Raw genomic sequence first — 22,093 nt, forward strand, 5'->3', positions numbered from 1 at the left:
GAATGAGACCCAACATCAGGTCTTATTTTCTTCAAATAAATTTTCTTCTTTAAGAGGACTTCATCTGTGGACCAAAGTAATGAATGGAATTTTTATTGTCTGGTGGTAAAGCTCTTATTTTCAGAGAAAAAGTAAGACGCATATACTGCACTTACATGTAGTCAACCTAGAGCTTTAGTGCTAGAAGGATGTTCATCTGGTTTCATTTTATACATGAAGAAAAAGAGGTGCTTTTCTAGTCTCATAAATAGTTCCAAACAGACAAAATATAGACAATAGAAGATTCAGAGCTTTGGCAATCTGTGGTTTATATAAGCAGGGTATTGACAAGTTTCAGTAGAAAGCTCTCCAGAAAGCAAGGTAAACCTGAGGGCTTCAGCCTAGTCTCAGACCAGCACGTGTGCCTCTGCTATGTGGATCAGCAGGCAGGAAGAAGCAAAGGATTTTTAATTGTTTCTCTAAACATGTTTTAAAATCTTTTATAAAATCTTTCTTTAAAAAGATTAAAAGTTTATTAACAAAACTAGGCAAATTAGCCAGGAAATAAACCCATGCACCTTTGGTCAGTTAATCTATGACAAAGGAGGCAAGAATATACAGTGGAGAAAAGACAGTCTCTTCAATAAGTGGTGCTGGGAAAACTGGACAGCTACATGTAAAAGAATGAAATTAGAACATTCTCTAACACCATATACAAAAATAAACTCAAAATGGATTAAAGACCTAAATGTAAGACCAGATACTATAAAACTCCTAGAGGAAAACATGGGCAGAACATTCTTTGATATAAATCGCAGCAATACCTTTTTGGATCCATCTCCTAGACTCATGGAAATAGAAACAAAAATAAGCAAATGGGACCTAATGAAACTTAAAAGCTTTGGCACAGCAAAGGAAGCCATAAACAAGACAAAAAGACAACCTACTGACTGGGAGAAAATATTTGCAAATGATGCAACCGACAGGGGATTAATTTCCAAAATAAACAAACAGCTCATACAGCTCAATATCAAAAAAATGAACAACCCAATCAAAAACTGGGCAGAAGACCTAAATAGACACTTCTCCAAAGAAGGCATACAGATGGCCAACAGGCATGTGAAAAGATGCTCAACATCACTAATTATCAGAGAAATGCAAAGCAAAACTACAATGAAGTATCACCTCATACTGGTCAGAATGGCCATCATCAAAAAGTCTACAAATAATAAATGCTGGAGAGGGTGTGGAGAAAAGGGAACCCTCCTACAGTGTTGGTGGGAATGTAAATTGGTGTAGCCACTCTGGAGAACAGTACGGAGGTTCCTTAAAAAACTAAAAATAGAATTAATCCCACTCCTGGACATATATCTGGAAAAGACAAAAACTCTAACTTGAAAAGATTCATGCACTCCAATGTTCATTGCAGCACTATTTATAATAACCAAGACATGAAAGCAACCTCAGTGTCCATTGACAGACAAATGGATAAAGAAGATGTGGTACATATATACAGTGAAATACTACTCGGCCATAAAAAAAGAATGAAGTAATGCCATTTTCAGTAACACGGATGGACCTAGAGATTATCATACTAAGTGAAGTAAGTCAGAGAAAGACAAATATCATATGATATCACTTATATGTGGAATCTTAAAAAATGATGAAAATGAACTTATTTACAAAACAGAAACAGACTCACAGACATAGAAAACAAACTTACTGTTACCAAAGGGCAAGGGGGTGGGGGAGGGATAAATCAGGATTTGGGGATTAACAGATACACACTACTATACGTAAAATAAACAGCTAAACCTACTGTATAGCACAGGGAACTATATTCAGTATCTTGTAATAACCTAAAATGGAAAAGAATATGAAAAAGAATAGGGGTGTGTGTGTGTGTGTGTGTGTGTGTGTGTGTGTGTGTGTGTATTTATATCTCTGAATCACTTTGCTGTACACCGGAAACTAACACAATATTGTAAATCAACTACATTTCAATAAAAACAAAAAAAATCCAGATTTCTAAAGCAGAGACATTGAGTTGTGATCACTCACTTCATAAAAAGGATTATTCCTTTTGGGGAGACATACCAGCATGCTTTCCAACTTTGTTTCTTTTTAATTTGAAGGTCCAGTTGGCTTTATTAAGCAATTCATGAATTGGGCTGCATCCCATCTAGCAAGTAGAAAGACGCTCCTAGGGGTTGTACAAAATGGAAGGTTTCTGTAGGCAGGAGGTGGGTAGGGTAAGAAGGTATTAGCAAAAGAAAAAGAATTGTTTCAGTGTGGTATGTTTCATTCCTTTCTCCTTATTCTCCTGTCTGTGACAGGTTTTTGGTTTGTGGTTGCCATGAGGTTCATATATTTCAACCTGTGTATATATGCGTCTGTTTTAAGTTGATGGTCACTTAAGTTTGAGCACATTTTAAAACCACTCCATTTTTACTCCCCCCCATTTTGTTTTTGATGTCATATTTTACATTTTTTTAATTTTGTGTGTTGCTTAACTATTTATTGTGGATATAGATGATTTTACTACTTTTGTCTTTGAATCTTCCTACTAGCTTCACAGGTGGTTGATCCATTACCTTTACTATATGTTTGCCTTTACCAATGAGATTTTTCCTTTCATAATTTTTTGTTTCTAGTTATGGCCTAGAAACCATAAACCATTTCTTGTAAGAATAGTTTAGTGGTGATGAACTCCCATAACTTTGCCTCTCTGTAAAATTCTTCTCTCTCCAAGTCTGAATAAGAGCTTTGTGGGTACAGTCTTCTTGGTTCTGAGTGTTTCCTTTTAGCACTCCGAATATATCTTGCCAGACCCCTGGGCTGCAGAGTTTCTGCTGACAAGTCAGCTGATAGTCTCTATCGGTTCCGTGCATGTAAATAGTTGCTTTTCTCTTTCTGATTTTAAGATTCTCTCTTTATCTTTAACCTTTACCATTTTAATTATAATGTGTCTTGGTGTGGGTCTCATTGAATTCATCTTGACACCTTCTGTGCTTCCTGGCCTAGGATGTCTGTTTCCTTTCCCAGATTAAGGACGTTCTCATCCATTATTTCTTCAGCTATAGGTTTTCTGTCTCTTCTCCTTCTGGGACCCCATAGTGTGAATGTTCACGCACTTGATGTTGTCCCAGAGGCCCCTTAAACCATCTTCATGTTTTTTCTTTCTTTTTTCTTTTGCTGTTCCTATTGGATGATTTCTGCTACCCAGTTTTCCAGATGACTGATCCATTCCGCATCCTCTGATCTGCTTTTGGGTCCCTCTAGTGTTGTTTTGATTTCTGTTATTTTTCAGTTCTGTTTGGTTCTTTTTATATTTTCTGTGTCCTTATCGAAATTCCCACTGAGTTCCTCCATTCTTCTCCTGAGTTCAGTGCGCATCTTCATGACCAGTAGTTTGAGCTCTGTCTGGTAAATTGCTTATCTCTGCTTCATGTAGTTCTTTTTCTGAGGTTTTGTCTTGTTCTTTTGTGGCTTTGGCCAGGTGATGTCGTGTCCCTGTGGTTCTGGAGACCCAGCGCCTGCAGGCGGCACACATCTGCCTGGAGTGCCTCAGGAAGTGGTACTTCACTTCGTTGCAGTAAAATGAACAGAGCATCACTGATGACTGGCCCAAAGCAGCCGGCGAATTCCCACATGCAGAGATTCTCATGGTGGCTAATACTCCATTGTGCTACCCACCAACCCATTTTGGTTTTTGATGTGACTTGAAATGACAAACTTCATGCTCACCATATCCAATAGGAGAGAGGTCCTAGGAGCAGAGTTCAGGGTGCATTTCAAGACCGGCAAGTGCTTGCCAAGTGTTCGCCGTGGTGTTGTTTACCTTGAGTTTGTCCAGAACTGTGTACATTTGAAAGAGTGCTTTTCAGTCTTCTCATCTTGATTTTCACAACCACCTTATCTGATAGAAAAGGCAGATTGTAGACTTACTTTCTAATGGACCAGTTAGCCTCTGAGACACTCAGTTTCTTTGCGTGTAAACGAGGCCGTGGATATCTGTGCCTCCTACCTGTGTCTGACACACCAGGCCCTGGTGCCCACACCCATGTCTGCTCCAGGCTGTGTGTAACCACTGTCCCTCTTGCTGCTCCCACCACCCACCCCCCCAAGGCGTCACATCTGTTCACTGTCCATGAGTTCAGGTTAGACCCAGGGGCATGCAAAGACCGAGGGCTGGTCTTCATCTCTTAGATCTTGGCCACTATTTGTAGACTCAGTTCTCCTTTCACGTGGGAAGGAGAGTGGGGGACAGAGTGGTCACGATTTTTAGTTTAAGCCTCCACCCCCGTGATCATCCTCTCTTACTTACTATTCAGTGAAGCCATGTGTAAACATACCCCACACCTCCCGCCAGCCTCCAGCCTTCTTTTTCTCACATCCCATCCGATTCACCAGGGAACATCCAAGCCCAGCTGTTTCTCCTGCCTCCTCACCGGGGTTCCCAGCCTTCTGCCTGCTGTCCTTCCTGACCAGAGCCTGCAGGACCCACAAGGCCATGCAGTCTGGCCACACCCCCTCTTGGCCCCTTCTCCCACTGCCCCATCCTCCCTCCCCGCAACCAGACCTCCTGGTCTCTGCTGCCCGCTCTACCTGGTGTGCCCCCAGGGTAGCACGGCCAGAGCTCTGTCTTTGCTCACTTCGGCGAGGCCTGCCCTGACCACCCCCCACAGAGTGAACTCGCCCCTCCCACGCTTGTGTGACTCATTGTGATGCCCTCTCAGCATTTGCCACTTTCTCATGCGCTGTGTGATTTACTGGTGTATTATTGTTTATTCTCTGTCTCTGTCTGGTTAATAGTTGGTGCTTAGTATATATTTTGTTAATAGATGAATGAAAGAAAAATTAAAAATATGTAAAGTGAGAAGTAAAAGTCCCTTGCCAGACACTTAAGATGACCCTTCGTAATGTACCAGCAGCAAGTGCTGTGAAGAGTTGAGCCTTTTCCCGCGTGTCTGTGTACAGGATGTGCACGCCCACCTAAGCAGGAAGATGCTCCCTTGCAGTTTTACCTGAGAGTAGTCATGTGGGGTTTTGTTTGCTTTCATTTTACTTGATGATCTAGGTGCACCTAACAGCCTAGAGTTCTGGTATCATAATCTGGTCTCCTGAGAAAACAGCACCAGCAGAAAGCTGTGTCCTTACCCTCCACGGCCCCCATGAGGCTGGTCATGAGAAAGGCTGAGACGAGGGAGGAAGGGGGGGAGGGGGGAAAAGGAGTGGGAGAAAGAAGGAGGAAGTGGAGGGGAGAGGAGGAGGGAGAGAGATGGGGAGAAGGCGTGGACGCAGGTGGGGTCTGGGGCAGCAGTCTGAGGCTGTCAGGGTGATGTTACAATGGCAGGGAGAGAGGGGGCTTCATCCGTTCCACAGGAGCAAGCTCTGGACCCCAGAGTTTGTGCAGGAAACTTGCTTCTGCCCGGGCTCCCCGGAGCCATGTGTGGGCTCTATGTGCTGCATGCACAGCCGTGGAGAGTCAGGAGCTGAGTAGAACACAGACATAAAAAAACATAGGAGGACATGGGTTCTGCCACCTCACTTTCTGCACTGAGCACATACGGTAAAATCGCCCCCGGCCCGCGTGCACAGCTCTCAGGCTCCAGTCATCTGGCTTCCACAGCCCCTCCCCAGAGCCGCCCGCCCTGGTTGGCTGGGGTGTCTTCTCAGACCACCAGTTTTGTGATTGGCGTCTCTCAGGTTCCTGAGTAAACCGAGGGACAGGGGTGAAAAGATGAAAAAAAGGTACAATTTTAGTCTTCTAAGTAGAAATAGGAATAATGGTGTGATCAAAATTTAAATAGCCCCCTGGTCGCTTCTTATTTCATGTTCCGTTCCCTCGCCTTGATCATTTCTCAGTCTCACCGAGATGGTTGTCATCTTTTTATCTCGTTATTATGCACGTGCTGCATGTTGGAGCTACTGAGTGCTGGTTGTGCAGAGCATGGCCTCTGCACCCGGCTGTCGCTCTCAGGCTCTGCGTGGAGGTGAAGCCAGTGACAGGGGCTCTGTTTCAGGGGTGAATATCTTTAGGAGAGAAACACATGCTAGACTCCTGTTTAGAACCTGTTTCTTTCATTGTCCTTGTTTCTTACGTGCTTACATCATTTTCAAGCAAACTTGATGAAAACACTCACACTTACATTTTTGTGAATGTCCTCCTCTGCGGGCTGTTCTCTGTGACCTGTGAATAGAGGACAAATTCCCCATTCCTGGTGTTCATATACACGACTGTGTCCACAGAAAGGTTGGAAAAAGTCTTGCTTTTGGAAAATGAGCCTGTGTGTTTACACCTATTTTGTAATACTTTGTGCTTATTTTCTTCCTAAAACTTGAAGTGAACTTTCCACACATAAGAAGTCAGAGGCCAGGTTATTAAGTAAAAATAGCTTTGATCCATTCTATTCAAGCCATTTTGACTGGGGGTCCAGGAGGCCTAGTCATTGCTCCTGTGGATTTTGATGTGAGGACAAAATGGATGCTTCTTAAATGTTATAAAGTCATCATGGGAAGCATTGCAGTCCTCACTTTGTCTGCTACTCAGAGGATGATCTTTAAAGGAAAAAGGAAAGAAAACAAAAAATGGGTGGTTGGCGGCCACGTCACCCTATTTTGTGGCTCATCCCTTCACTCAAATGGGATTGGGGGCTGATGCTTCCTTTGCACTATCGTCTGAGCGTTTGTGTCCTGTGCTTGAATAACCTTCCCAGGACAGCTTGTTCTGCCCTGCGTTGAAGAAGAGATTGAACTTGCGGTAAGGAGCTGGGAGCAGATGATTGCCTGCTTGGCTTTTATCCACTTAAGTAGAAAATGACACTCAGTTGTTGCCTATGGTCCTCATTGAAGAACAATTGCAGATACATCTCCACTGCTCAGATTTACAGGGCCTTGGCCCTTCTGAACACGTATCACACGTATCACTCTGTGATTCTCTTCTGTTATAATGTTTGTAAATCTGCAAGCTGAGTTGTTACAAGAGAGCTGCATAGGCAGTCGGTGGGTTTGGGTGGAAGCCCGCAGTGCCATGTGCAGGGCCAGCCTTCTCGAGCTGGTCTGAGCTGGTCCTGCCAGAGTGGACGCCGGTCCTGGTGGGTTGGTGCCCGTGGCCATGGCCATTGAGTATCTTGATGTCACTCTTCTTGAAGACAACAGAACACCTCTCACCTACATGAAAGGGAATGTGGAAGGCTCTGGGGTGCACAGAGATCATGGTCATCTTAGGCCTCCTGCTTGAAAATGGGCAGGATGTGCAGGCGCCCTAGAGAGCTGACAACAGGAGCCCGGCCGAGGTCTGGGCCCCCAGGTGTGCTGCCCAGGCTGTGTCTGACTCCAAGACTTGCCCCATCAGCATTCCCCTCAGGAGGGATGCTCCCCAGGAGGAAACAAAGGTCAGCCCAGGAAATGAGTGGGGTTTATGCAGGATGTTTGAGTCAGAGAACTTGATGGAACAAGGACAGGAGACGTGCCTGTCTTCACATGTGTCCGTCTTGGTGAGTGTCCGTTGCCACGCATGTCTGAGTGCACATGTATCTGTCTTCATGCATATGTCTTCTTGTGTGCCTGAATTTACGTGTGTTTGTCTTCCTGTGTGCCCTTGTTCACATGTATCTAAAGTGTCCACCTGCACACGTGTCCACCGGGTGATGACAAGAAGCCACGCTGCTCTCTGAAGTCTGTTCTGGCTTCCTGTGGGAGGCTTATTTTTACCCAAGTATTTAATCTGCTTCCATCTTTTTAAAATTGTCATCCTCCAGGTAAATGTTTTGTATTTTCTTTTTCTCTGAAGATTAGTTGTAGAATAAAAACTATTAGAGAAATATGGATTCGTGATGCCTAAACTCATCAGTAGAATTACAAAACTGGGGGGTTTCTCCTTGGTCACTGTCTGATTATGTCTCTGTCTCTAGAATATAGATGATAGAGTCCATTTTTTTAAATCCATTGTGATAATACTGATTGAACTAAAAAAAACTTTATGTAGCCCTTTCAGCTGCAAGGTATCATTTCAGTACCTTGACACTTTGGTGATAAAAAGGTAATAATTATATAACACAGTAATTAAAACAGTAATTCCAAAGAATGGTGAAGATACCCCCTTGCCACCATAAATATCTTCCACTTCGAAAACAGCTAACCCAGAAGTTAGAAAGCTGGGCAAAAACCACGGGCAAAGACACCAAACATGGCACTGTACTCAGCATATAGCACCCATCTGACACTGAAATTTGACGGTTTCTGACAGGGGCAAACCAACCAGTGATCCAGAGTGACAAAACAGTTAACACAGCCTATGAATTGAAGTGGGGTTTTCAAGAATGTTTTTGACTGCCCAAAAAAGTCAGAGTTAGAGATCCATAATCTTATTTTTAAAACACAAGAAGATAAAAATATGTTGTTTGTCATTTTATCTAAAAATTTAGATAAAAATTTAAAACTTCTCTAACACAAAATAGTTTGGAGATGATAACCATCTAAATTAAAATGACTTAATGAAGTAGCAGTAAAGAGCAGAGTAACAGTGTTATCTTGTCCTGACCACGTGTGTTTGAGTCTGTTCTGCTGTGTTTGGTGTTGGACTAAATTGCGCACAGAAGTTTGCTTTGGTGGAGACTGAGATGCACAGAGAGTGGACTCTGGGAAGCAGCCTCCCGGACTTGCAGGCTTGCTGGTTCTGACTGATTGCCGTCTGACGTGGAAAAGTAGCCAGGACAAATGGAAAACACAGCTTGTAAACAATTTGTATGGTGTGATCCCTTTTCTGGCTGGGAGAAAATTAAGCCTCTCTAAATAATATATTTAGCAGGAAGAAAATCTGATAACTGCATACTTACTGGGTAGGTGAGGATGTGATATAGGGAAAACGTTCCTTTCTGTGTTATATAGCTCTTAAAATGGGTTGATTTTTTTTTTAATGCTTTCATCAGAGAAAAGGGAGAACATTACATTAAAATAACTTATAACTTGGGGAGTACTGTGTTTCAACCTTGTATCTTTGTTGTCCTGCCTGTCCGAGGGCCTGGAGGATGGCGGTGGCACTAAAGAGGTGTAGTTACCCTGTTGAATCCTGGCAGCGGAAATACTCGTAACCCTTGTTGCTGACTTGGCATCGATGCACATTTGAGTCTGGCCAGCTGTTTGCAAACTGCTGATGTGTTCATTGCGTGTATAGGAGCTCTTTCTTCAGGCATTGGCAGAAGCATGATCAACTCAAGTCGCATTGAGTGTGTTACAGAGGCTGGAAATGGCATGACAAGTGGACAGTGGGTATAAACTGCCCGATTGAAGGCCATCCCTGGCAGCTCGTTCTTGGTGGGGCCGAGCACTGAGCTGACTCCCCTCTTCCTTGGCTGCAGCCTGGTCTTTTCCCCTTTCGCCGCCACGGCAGTGTCGGCCGTTCCTAGCTGTGTGCTTTCTCAGAGTGTGAAGACCAGTTCTGTGTAGTCCTGAGATTGCCGGGACGATTCCTCCTGTAATTGGTGTTCTCTGTGAGACACAAGCACACCGTTCACCTTGGAATTGAACCTGAAAGTTGACACGTGGGTCTGTGGCTCTCTTTGCCATTATTTAATCTACTGTTTTTGATCATGAAAGTGGATGTTCTGAAATTCCTAGGAATTTTGCTTGTTGGGATTGGTTTTTCCTCCCTCACCTAGTTTATCTCCTCGGACTTTTTATTTCCTAGGAAGGTGTTAATGGAGAAAAAGATCATCTGACTTGGTTAATAATCCTGGAAATACAAATTGAAACAACAATGAGGAATGCATTTTACTCACCATATTGGGAACAGTTATAAGGTTGGTGATCAGTGTCGGCACGAGTGTGTGGAAACGGGTAAGGCTGAGGGCAGCTTAGCACCAAGGTGGAAGGCACGGGTGTTCTGAAGCCATTCTGAGCATGCTGCCTGGCCAGCCCCACCGCTGTTGCCTTGGCGATGCCCTTCTTGCCTGTGAGTGGGGGACAGTTGTGTCTGTCCCACAGGGTCGCTGTAAAGAGATTAGTTAACACTCGTAACACTCGTAAACGTCCACGGTGCAATAGACATGTCTAGTGAGTGAAAAAGTAATGATACTCATCCACTCTTAGTGGGATTGCAAAATGACCTAGTCTTTTGGGAAGGTACTTAGGCTTTATTAAAATTTTAAATGTGTATGCTCTTTAATTCCTCCATCCCCTTTCTAGATGTGTATCTTACAGAAATATTTCTAAATGCATACAGATTAAATGAAATAAAATAAACATATATTCATATTACTGAACACCATCTAATAATTAAAACAAGTCAATTCATTGATGTGTCCAGTACGCATACTATATATGTTCACATGCACACACTCCTGTGGGAAGATCTGCAAGGTATTCGGTGACAAAAGCAAGTTGCAGAAGAATGTGCATGTTGCGGTTCTGCTTCTCTGCGGATGTAAATACATTTGTGTATGCACGTATTTTACAGGTAAATGGGTATTAAAGAGGCAGGAACGTCATATTTAGTGTGGGTAGTGGCTGCCTAGGGGAGGGAGTGGGTCTGAAGGGGCCGGAGGATAAGCAGGGTCTTTCGCCTTTTGCTGTATGTTCTTGTGCAGTGCTTGCTTTGTCCATCCAAAGGGTGTGCTCACATGTTACTCATATCACTGTTTTAAAAGTTCACGAAAAGAAAACTTCCAGTGAACTAAAAAGTGCTTGGTCTCCTAGGCCAGAGGCAGGGTAAGTGTTGGGAAAGGAGACAGGATGTTTGGGCAGGGGCTCTGCTGTGGGTCTGAATCCCCCCAAGCCCCACCACTCACACAGGCAACTAAGTTAGCATTTCTGTGCCTTGGTTTTCTAATCTGTGAAATGGGAGAATAGTAGTGCCTGTGCAGGTTCGTGATAGTGAGTAAGTCGGTGTGTAAAGGGCTCAGGACTGTTCCGGCACATGAAACACCAACTGAGCACAGCTCCCCCATCAGGAGGGAGGGGCTGTCGGCAAGCAGGTCCTGAAGAGAGGTTGGGGGACAGAACCGGGAATGCAGTTGTCTGAGTAAGCGGGGCAGCGAGGCCGAGTACTGTGCCTAGGAATTCAGGTGCTTCTGTTCTGCCTTCTTGCATGTGTTTTGCAACTCTGCCAAGGGAGAACCTAGGTGTCTGAGTGTCTCTGACTAGCAGGGGACTCTAATAAATATAAATACACAGCGTAGGTTACAGTAGTGCCAGATTAGTGCCATCGGTTTACATTTTAGGTGAGTAAACTCAGTCTTCCATAACTACCATTTTACAGACGCAATTGAAAATTTCTGGTAGCAAATGGAGTTCATGATTTTAAGGTATTTAAATATTGATTCTTACTGTTATTAAACGTAGGAAAGTGGATCTCGTAACTAAGACAAACTGTACACTCTTGGGTCGTAAAGGAACTTCTCCCTCCAGCTTCTCGTGTGCGGTACTTGCTGGTCACCACAGATCAGTTCTTCAGTCTTCCCATACTTGGGATATGTCTGGGCTGATCCAGCATTTTGCTTTCATGTGGCTTTTTAAAATGAAAACAGGCACACTTTTTTTTTTTAACATCTTTATTGGAGTATAAGTGCTTTACAATGGTGTGATAGTTTCTGCTGTATAGCAAACTGAATCAGCTATACATATACATATATCCCCATACCTCCTCCCTCTTGCGTCTCCCAACCACCCTCCCTATCCCACCCCTCTAGGTGGTCACAAAGCACCGAGCTGATCTCCCTGTGCTATGCTGTTGCTTCCCAAAAGATATTTTACATTTGGTAGTGTATATATGTCCACGCCGTTCTCTCACTTCGTCCCAGCTTACCCTTCCCCCTCCCCATGTCCTCCAGTCCATTCTCTACGTCTGCACCTTTATTCCTGTCCTTCTCCTAGGTTCTTCAGAACATTTTTTTTTTTTTAGATTCCATGTATATGTGTTAGCATACAGTATTTGTTTTTCTCTTTCTGACTTGCTTCACTCTGTATGACAGACTCTAGGTCCACCCACCTCACTACAAATAACTCAGTTTTGTTTCTTTTTATGGCTGAGTAATATTCCATTGTATATATGTGCCACATCTTCTTTATCCATTCAGCTGTGGATGGACCCTTAGGTTGCTTCCATGTCCTGGCTATTGTAAATAGAGCTGCAGTGAACATTGTGGTACATGACTCTTTTTGAATTATGGTTTTCTCAGGGTATATGCCCAGTAGTGGGATTGCTGGGTCGTATGGTAGTTTTACTTCTAGTTATTTAAGGAACCTCCATACTGTTCTCCATAGTGGCTGTATCAGTTTACATTCCCACCAGCAGTGTATGAGGGTTCTCTTTTCTCCACACCCTTTCCAGCATTTATTGTTTGTAGATTTTTTGATGATGGCCATTCTGACTGGTGTAAGATGATATCTCATTGTAGTTTTGATTTGCATTTCTCTAATGATTAATGAAGTTGAGCATTCTTTCATGTGTTTGTTGGCAATCTGTATATCTTCTTTGGAGAACTGTGTATTTAGGTCTTCTGCCCATTTTTGGATTGGGTTGTTTGTTATTTTGATATTGAGCTGCATGAGCTGCTTGTAAATTTTGGAGATGAATCCTTTGTCAGCTGCTTCATTTGCAAATATTTTCTCCCATTCTGAGGGTTGTCTTTTCATCTTGTTTATGTTTCCTTTGCTGTGCAAAAACTTTTAAGTTTCATTAGGTCCCATTTGTTTATTTTTGGTTTTATTCCATTTCTCTAGGAGGTGGGTCAAAAAGGATCTTGCTGTGATTTATGTCATAGAGTGTTCTGCCTGTGTTTTCTTCTAAGAGTTTTATAGTGTCTGGCCTTACATTTAGGTCTTTAATCCATATTGAGTTTACTTTTGTGTATGGCGTTAGGGAGTGTTCTAATTTCATTCTTTTACATGTAGCTGTCCAGTTTTCCCGGCACCACTTATTGAAGAGGCTATCTTTTCTCCATTGTATATTCTTGCCTCCTTTATCAAAGATAAGGTGACCATAGGTGCATGGGTTTATCTCTGGGCTTTCTATTCTGTTCCATTAATCTATATTTCTGTTTTTGTGCCAGTATCATACTGTTTTGATTACTGTAGCTTTGTAGTATAGTCTGAAGTCAGGGAGCCTGATTCCTCCAGCTCCGTTTTTCTTTCTCAAGATTGCTTTGGCTATTCAGGGTCTTTTGTGTTTCCATACAAATTTTGAAATTTTTTGTTCTAGTTCTGTGAAAAATGCCATTGGTAGTTTGATAGGGATTGCATTAAATCTGTAGATTGCTTTGGGTAGTATAGTCATTATCACAGTGTTGATTCTTCCAATTCAAGAACACGGTGTCTCTGTCCATCTGTTTGTGTCATCTTTAATTTCTTTCATCAGTGTCTTGTAGTTTTCTGCATAGAGGTCTTTTGTCTCCTTAGGTAGGTTTATTCCTAGGTATTTTATTCTCTTTGTTGCAGTGGTAAATGGGAGTGTTTCCTTAATTTCTCTTTCAGATTTTTCATCATTAGTGTATAAGAATGCAAGAGATTTCTGTGCGTTAATTTTGTATCCTGCTACTTTACCAAATTCATTTATTAGCTCTAGTAGTTTTCTGGTAGCATCTTAGGATTCTCTATGTATAGTATCATGTCATCTGCAAACAGTGACAGCTTTACTTCTTCTTTTCCAATTTGGCTTCCTTTTATTTCTTTTTCTTCTCTGATTGCTGTGGCTAAAACTTCCAAAATTAAGTAATAGTGGTGAGAGTAGACAACCTTGTTTTGTTCCTGATCTCAGAGGAAATGGTTTCAGTTTTTCACCATTGAGAACGATGTTGGCTGTGGGTTTGTCATATATGGCCTTTATTATGTTGAGGTAAGTTCCCTCTATGCCTACTTTCTGGAAGGTTTTTATCATAAACGGGTGTTGAATTTTGTTGAAAACTTCTTCTGCCTCTATTGAGATGATCATATGGTTTTCCTCCTTCAGTTTGTTAATATGGTTTATGACATTGATTGATTTGCTTATATTGAAGAATCCTTGCATTCCTGGGATAAACCCCACTTGTTCATGGTGTATGATCCTTTTAATGTGCTGTTGGATTCTGTTTGCTAGTATATTGTTGCAGATTTTTGCATCTATGTTCAGTGATACTGGCCTGTAGTTTTCTTTTTTTGTGACATCTTTGGTTTTGGTATCAGGGTGAGGGTGGCCTCGTAAAATGAGTTTGGGAGTGTTCCTCCCTCTGCTATATTTTGGAAGAGTTTGAGAAAGATAGGTATTAGCTCTTCTCTAAATGTTTGATAGAATTCACCTGTGAAGCCATCTGGTCCTGGGCTTTTGTTTGTTGGAAGATTTTTAATCATACTCTCTATTTCAGTGCTTGTGATTGGTCTGTTTATATTTTCTATTTCTTCCTGGTTCAGTCTCGTAAGGTTGTGCTTTTCTAAGAATTTGTCCATTTCTTCCAGGTTGTCCATTTCTTCCAGGTTGTCCATTTTATAGGCATATAGTTGCTTATAGTAATCTCTCATGATCCTTTGCATTTCTGCAGTGTCAGTTGTTACTTCCCCTTTTTCATTTCTAATTCTATTGATTTGAGTCTTCTCCCTTTTTTTCTTGATGAGTCTGGCTAATGGTTTATCAATTTTGTTTATCTTCTCAAACAACCAGCTTTTAGTTTTATTGATCTTTTCTATCATTTCCTTCATTTCTTTTTCATTTATTTCTGATCTGATCTTTATGATTTCTTTCCTTCTGCTAACATTGGGGGTTTTTTTGTTCTTCTTTCTCTAATTGTTTTAGGTGTAAGGTTAGGTTGTTTATTTGAGATGTAGCAGGTGCACTTTTAAATTTATTTATTTTTTTGGCTGTGTTGGATCTTCGTTGGTGCGCACGGGCTTTCTCTAGTTGTGGCGAGCACGGGCTACTCTTCATTGTGGTGTGTGGGCTTCTAATTGTGGTGGCTTCTCTTGTTGCAGAGCATGGGCTCTAGGCGCACGGGCTTCGGTAGTTGTGGCTCATGGACTCTAGAGCACAGGCTCAGTCATTGTGGCTCACAGGCTTAGTTGCCTCGTGGCATGTGGGATCTTCCCGGACCAGGGCTCGAACCCATGTCCCCTGCATTGGCAGGTGGATTCTTAACCACTGCACCACCAGGGAAGTCCTAAAACAGGTGCACTTTTAAATTATATTACTTAGCTGGAGAATTCATTTGCTAGGGCTGTTATAACAAAGTACCTCAAACTGGGTGGCTGTAAACAATAGAAATTTATTCTCACAGTTGTGGAGTTTGGAAGTCTGAAATTAGGGTGTCAGGAGGGTTGGTTCCTTCTGGGGGCTCTGATGGGGAATCTGTTCCGGGCCTCCCTCTGGCTTCTGGTGGTACCAGCAACCCTTGGCTTGCAGACCCATAATCTCTTCCTAACTAACTACTTCTGCAAAGATGCTGTTTCCCAGTAAGGTCACATTCAAGGTTCAGAGAGTTAAGACGGGGACGTGTCTTTTGTGGGGAAACAGTTCAGCCTACAGCAGTCACTTAGGCTTATGATTTCTGACTCTTATGTGGGGTCTTGACCGAGGACGAGGGTGAGGGAGCCCTGGCCGCAGAGGGTTCCTGCAGGACTCCTCTGTCTTTCATTTCAAAGTGTTGATTTGTTGGGATCTTTGGAAAAGAAAAAAGCCAGGAGAGCAATATCAGTTCCAGTGTTTGGGGCTCATTTCCAGGTGCTTTCATGTGGGTCTTATTATTTGGGCGACTTTCATTTCATATCCTTTTAGCACTACTCTTTTTGATTGTTACAGATGGAATAGTTCGATTTTCAGACTCTTATACTTCTTTACTTTTTTAAATTGAGATATAATTGACATATAACATATGCTTCTTTTTTAAATACACCAGTTACTTCATTCAAATTAGATCTCTTTTTGCAAATTTTAACTTCTGTGTTTTCCCATTTATGGTTTTAGTTTCATTATAAACTTTGATGATACTTTAAAGCCGTATAGCAAACTTCTATTTATTTTATTTTATTTTGCGGTTCGTGGGCCTCTCACTGTTGTGGCCTCTCCCATTGTGGGGCACAGGCTCCGGACGCGCAGGCTCAGTGGCCATGACTCATGGACCTAGCCGCTCCGCGGCATGTGGGATCTTCCTGGATCGGGGCACGAACCCGTGTCCCCTGCATCGGCAGGCAGACTCTCAACCACTGCGCCACCAGGGAAGCCCCAAACTTCTATTTGTAGTCCATATTTTAGATCCTAAAACTACCTTAAGCATTTGTATATGGAAAATTAGAGAAACAAATGTGATGTTTACCTAGACTGCACTCTCTCACTTTGCTTACATTGAAGAATCTTTAGCTTGCAGGGATAAAATCCATGATCTTAGAAATGTTTTAATTTATTTGTTCCCTGATCTAGTCAGCAGACATTTATTGCTGTACACTACTCCAGGGGTGGGGGCTCTGCAGTGACCAGAAGAAAACCCTCCTGCCCTCCTGGAGGAGACGTGGACAGATAGTTAGATGGTTCCTGCTATGGAGACGGGACCACCCTGGAGGACAGTGAGGGGGAGGGCCACGAGGCCGTCTGCCAGAGGCAAGAAGGAGGCCAGGGCCCCGGAGGGAGTGGGCTGGGGTTTGGAGGGAGAGCAGGGCTGGATGCTGCGTGGAAGCAGGGAGAACAAGAGCAGAGGTGAGGCCGGGGCAGCCTCGGGGCCCATGGACGGTGGCGAAGGCAGACCGTGGATGTGGTGAAGCTGTACTTTCCCCCAGCCATCAAGCACTTTATATGTGGTCTCTCATCGAAATAATTGCCGATTTTTACAAGTACTGAGCCTGTGCCCACACAGTGCACGTCTGGCCTGGAGGCCACACAGGCGGTCTAGCATTTCTGCTCACTCCTGTCATCTTCCTTCTTGGAGACGCGACTCTCCCTTCTTAGCCGTTTTCAAACCTGGGAAATCCAACCTTGCAGAGAAAGGAGTGGGTGCGAAAAGGAGTTGGTCGTTCTCTGGTGGACACATGTAAGGGGAGGGCAGGGGGACAAGGGAGTCCCTCGGCGTCTCTACACTTCTCAGGAGCCCAGAAGTAGAAGGAGCAGACATTGGTGTCTCTTGAACAGAGAAAACAGGTGCTGAGAAGAGCACAGGGACGTGTGGCAGCCACACCTGCCTTCAGAGGCCTTCAGGGCCCAAAGGTGCAACCTTGGTGTGCATGCAGCATATTTACATGCATATCTGTGTTCAGACAGCTGACGTGCTTCTAACCAGACGCAAACTGCCGTTACAGGCCCACCGATGACAGCAACCAGCCCCCAGGCCGCGGCGTCCTCTCCATGCACGGGCTGACCTATGGGGTCATCCGGGTGGACTCGGAGGAAAAGCTGTCTGTCCTCACCGTGCAGGACGTCGGCCTCGTGATGCCTGGAGGTGAGCGCGGGTACAGGCGCAGAGTCAGAGCCCAGCCAGGGACCAGCTGCCAGTGCTGCCCTGGCTGGCATCCCTATCCCCGGCTGTGAGCGTGCCCACCTCGGCCTGGCCTCCAGTCTGGTCCCATGTTCACCAAGCTTCAGCCCAGGAGGTGCGGTAACATGGCCCCTCCTGATAAAACCCAAAATGTTCATGAGGCTGAGGAAAGGCCTCTATGTCACATGCACCCTGGGACCCCAGGAGGCACCCGGGGCTGCTCTGCACCCCCAGAGTCACCTGGGCAACTTCTCCCCATGCAAAGGTCAGCTTCTTGCTGGTCGTCCTGGTGCACTGGGGGCCAAACCCTTATGGAAGCTTGCCTGCAGCACAAGAGCCCTTGTTTAAGTCACAGAAATCATTTCCGCGTTGCATACAGACAAGCTCCCGGCAGAAGGACCTGCCTTGATGAAGCCCTCTTGCCTTTCCACCCCTGCCCTGTGCTGGGACACCTCCTGAGGCCTCGCGGGGGCCCCAGGGAGTGCAGCTGGAACAGCTCTGCTGGCAGGAGGGAGCCCCGGTCTGATTTGTAGGGCTCCCTCCCTGGCCCTGCCTCTCCTCACTCTTCACATGCCGTCCCCGGGGAGTGGGCCCCCTTTCCTGGGGCAGTTCCTCCAGGGTCTGGACCTTCTCCTGATGAGCCTCCGCGCACATGGGTGTTGTCTTCGCCTCATCAGGGGGCAGTCGCATCCACATACAACCTAACCCCAAAGCCAGGCACATGCTCAGCTCAGCTGCAGCTTCAGCCAGGCCTCCTGGCTCCATTCCTTTCTTGCTTTTTCAAATAAATTCCCCATGGTTCCAACCTCAAAAGATGAGAAAACTGTACAGTGAAAAGCCTCCTTTCCAGCCACTGGAGGCAACCACAGTGGAGACATGCAGGCAACATGTACACACACACACACACACACACACACACTCTCCCTCTCTCTCTCTCTCTCTCTCTCTCTCTCTCTCTCTCTCTCTCTCACTGGCATATTCTTTTTCCTGTTTTTTTAAAATTTCACGTAACAATAGAGCCCTTCGTGCCTGCTCATATCTTGAATCTTGAAGCTCGTTTGTTAGCAGCACGTGAAGAGCTCACACATTCCCTTCCAGGCTGAGGAGCATTATGGTGTTTGAACACATAATAGTTTATCCAAACCCTTTCCATTGGGCGATTTTCCACTTTTTGCCCCTGCAGTGTGGTTGATGCAGTAACTCATCTGTGCTCCAGCCTGCAGAGGTGTGAGGAAGAGCTAACAGGGAGAGTTCTAGAAACGTGCAGTGTGAAGGGCACACACCCAAGTGACTCTGATGAGGCTGTCCTTCAGAAGGATCATAAGGATTGATATTCCTGCTGCTAGCGGGGGACGCCCCTCTTTCTCCACACCCTCATGCCCAGTGTATTTTCAGACTTTCTTATTTTTACCAGTTTGAGGGGTAAAGAATACTTTGGTGTCATTTTAATTTGAACTTTTCTTACCATGAGTGAGCTGAAATCTTCCCGTGTTTTGAGTGGGTCTCTTTTTAGACACAGCACTTCCGGTCACCTAACACCAACCTGGGGATGAGGGGCAGCTTTATGACTCTTTCTGCCCAGCTCAGCTGTCACTCGGTGCACCCACCACCTCCCTGAAACACCAGCTTCAGCCCGGATCGCTGGCGCTCTGCAAACAGGAAAATTAGCATCCGCCAGCCTTCCCTGAAGGGCACACCTTGACGGGAATCTGAGGTCAAAGACTGAGATTCCCGTGGGACGGGGGAGGCGTTCTGTTTAGAAAAGCCTGAGAGGCTGTTGAGCAAGTGTCTCCTGCTCGTTGGTTTCAGGGCTCAGGCTGCATCTTGGAGGCTGTGTGGGCTGGCTGATGGCGCTCAGCATGCGGCAGTGACGCTCAGGCGTGTTCTAAGTGTCGTCCTCACGTCTGGATGGCAGAAACGGTTACTCCCTTTAAATGCCATTTACACACTAAAATTAAAGCAATTGGAATTATTTACTGATGTCACAACTATAAAATGTGAGGTTTTGCTGCAACGTGGAAACTCACTTGCCTCAGGGACTGTGAGGACCTGCTCGCTTTCACCTGCGGTTTTGCTGCAGACGCTGCTTCTGCTCGTTTGGGTTCTTTTTCATATTCATTCATTTCTTCTCTCTGACTCCCTCCCTCCCTCCCTCTCTAACGTCACTGTGCTTCGTTTTGCGTTCAGCCATCATGTGTTCGGTGAAGCCGGACGGGGTTCCCCAGCTGTGCAGGACGGACGAAGTCGGGGAGCTCTGCATGTGCGCAGTTGCCACGGGCACGTCCTACTACGGCCTCTCGGGTATGACCAAGAACACCTTCGAGGTAGGTGGGAGGTGAGCCCCGTCAGACAGCCATTGCCAGGTGCGTGGAATAGACGTGAAAGAGAAGATGGTAATTTCTCAATGAAACGTATTCATAGTAATGAAAATGGTTGCACTTTCTCCTGCCGTTATTTTTATAGTTTTCAATACATTTGGCTCAGCAGCGTTGTTTTCACCTCATAACCAGAGTTGAGAAAGAGCAAGTACAGTTTTTTTAAAAGGGGCCTTTTTGTTCATTGCCATTCTCACCTGTTTAGGAAGAGCAGCAGCTGACAGGTGAGGGCTGGAGAGTGTGCACGGCCGTGCTGGGGGAGGGAGCAGCGGCCCCCTTGGGGCCTGTCAGCCTCGGCCAGACATGCACACTGCACATCTACCTCTACCACACAAGTGTGTGTCCGTGCCGTGTGCACACGGGTGTGGCATGCAGTTAGCACACACATGCACACACTGCCCAGTAAACCCAGCATTCTCAGAGTTCGTATCATTTCACCAAGTGTGCCTGACCTTAGAAGGAACTCACTTTGACTAAGTTGTATGTCAGCAAACATGAGTTGTTTGGGGATAAATTTATTAACATGTAGAACTTCAGATGTGAACACATGTGGTGTGGTGCCTTGTACAGGCAGCTTTGTTGAATGTAGATTCAGGTTTCTAAGTGCCCCTGAAACTGAGCCAAACACAGTCTAAAGAAAACTTATCTCCTTTTCTTTGCGACTTATCTGTCGGGTGGGTTGAGGAAACTAGGGATCGAGTTTGAACTCGTGGTGGGGCCTGCTTCCTCTGTATTTTTCTTTTGAGTGTATTTCCAATAAGGAAAAATAGCATTTTAATGAACAGGGATTACTTTACAACTGACAGATGTTATTTAAAATGCACCTTGCTTCTCCACTTAACCATTTTTATGCTGTGGTTTTATAAGCAGAAGAATGAATTAGTGTTTGTTAGACTGTGGCAGGCCTCTTCAGAGGCCCCTGCGCATGGGCCGGTGGGACGAGCTGTGAGAGCTGGGGAGGGAGGGGAGGTGCCCGCAGGCTGGCGCTCACAGCAGCTATGCGGACCTGGGCTTCTCCAGCCAGGGTCAGGTGAGGAGACCCAGCTGGGGGGAAGCAGGACCAGTGGGCTCCAAGGAGGAGGGTGGAGGCCGGGCCCTGCTGGGCACTCAGAGCTCTTTGTCCCCAGGTGTTCCCGGTGACGAGCTCGGGGGCCCCGGTCAGCGAGTACCCCTTCGTGAGGACGGGCCTGCTGGGCTTCGTCGGCCCTGGGGGCCTCGTGTTCGTGGTGGGCAAGATGGACGGGCTCATGGTGGTCAGTGGGCGCAGACACAACGCCGATGACATCGTGGCCACAGCACTGGCCGTGGAGCCCATGAAGTTCGTGTACAGGGGAAGGTGAGCGCCCTCTGTGGTTGGCACAGTTCTCCGCAGACTACACTTTCTGTGTAAAACTGCAAAAAATTGCTTAAACTAACGGGACTTGGTGTCCTCCTCTGTAAAATGAAGCCACTGGACTCTCTTACTTCTGAGATTCCATGCAGTTCTGAATGTCCAATTTTATGAAACTTTTCTGAGCACCAAAAATATACTTTCACTAAATTCTCTTCCACGTTAAATAAGAATGTCCATTTGAAAATCTTATTTTTAATAAGTAACTACACAGAGAAAAGAGCCAAGCATTTATCTTGCTGCAGCTCATTCACCCAGAGGTAACAGTTGAGCCACAAACTGCCTGGAAATTGGCTCCCATGGGTTTCTTCCCGGCGGTGCCCCCAACCCCAGCTTGGCACACAACCGACACTGGATCGCTGACCACGGCTCCTGAGGTTTTGCCGGTTTGGAGGAAGTCAGCTGCTTTGGATCTCACCCTGAGTTGCCCAGCTAGTGGGAGCAGGAGGAAGCAGAGCTTGGGGTTGGGGGTAGCCGAGCCACCTTCGTGCACAGGGCACCCTGGAGGGCCATTCGCCACATTTTGTGCTTCCCATGAGAGGCAGACGCAGCTAGCAGAAAACCATTAGCTCCCAAATGGCCAATCTCTGCTGATTGGGAGACTGTTGCTTCGCAGGTGCAAGATGCAAGTCGCACGGCTCAGTAAATTTCAGCAGTTCTGATGCCTGCGCTTGACTCCTCTGTCCCGAGGCATGAGGCCCGTCCCCCAAAGCCACGGGCTACCTCCACAGGAAGGGTGGTGGTTCTGCCCTCCGGCTTTGCCAGGCTTCTCCCCCAAAGCCGCACTTCCTTGGGTGAGCACCTGGGAGTTGGAAGCTGCAATTTCCCGTCAAGGTGGTAGTTGGCACTGGGAACCCCTGAGCTCTGCAGTCGTAACAGCTGCGAAGCGCTTTATGGCAGGGCCAATCCCTTCGTGAGCCTCT

At 45.4% G+C, this 22,093-nt stretch overlaps 1 protein-coding gene across 5 annotated transcripts in view; it reads left to right on the forward strand.

Annotated features, from left to right (window-relative positions):
- DIP2C (disco interacting protein 2 homolog C) overlaps positions 1–22,093 on the forward strand; it is a 362,893-nt gene that overhangs the window by 268,986 nt on the left and 71,814 nt on the right. For all 5 annotated transcript variants that reach the window (XM_033403063.2, XM_049705659.1, XM_033403064.2 and 2 more), the window contains 3 exons: positions 17,230–17,369; positions 19,593–19,729; positions 20,908–21,116. In XM_033403063.2, coding sequence (XP_033258954.1) covers positions 17,230–17,369; positions 19,593–19,729; positions 20,908–21,116 — 486 coding nt within the window. The remainder of the gene's footprint in view (positions 1–17,229; positions 17,370–19,592; positions 19,730–20,907; positions 21,117–22,093) is intronic.

The sequence above is a fragment of the Orcinus orca genome, chromosome 2, assembly GCF_937001465.1.
Source record: "Orcinus orca chromosome 2, mOrcOrc1.1, whole genome shotgun sequence".
In the NCBI taxonomy this organism is placed as follows: Eukaryota; Metazoa; Chordata; class Mammalia; order Artiodactyla; family Delphinidae; genus Orcinus; species Orcinus orca.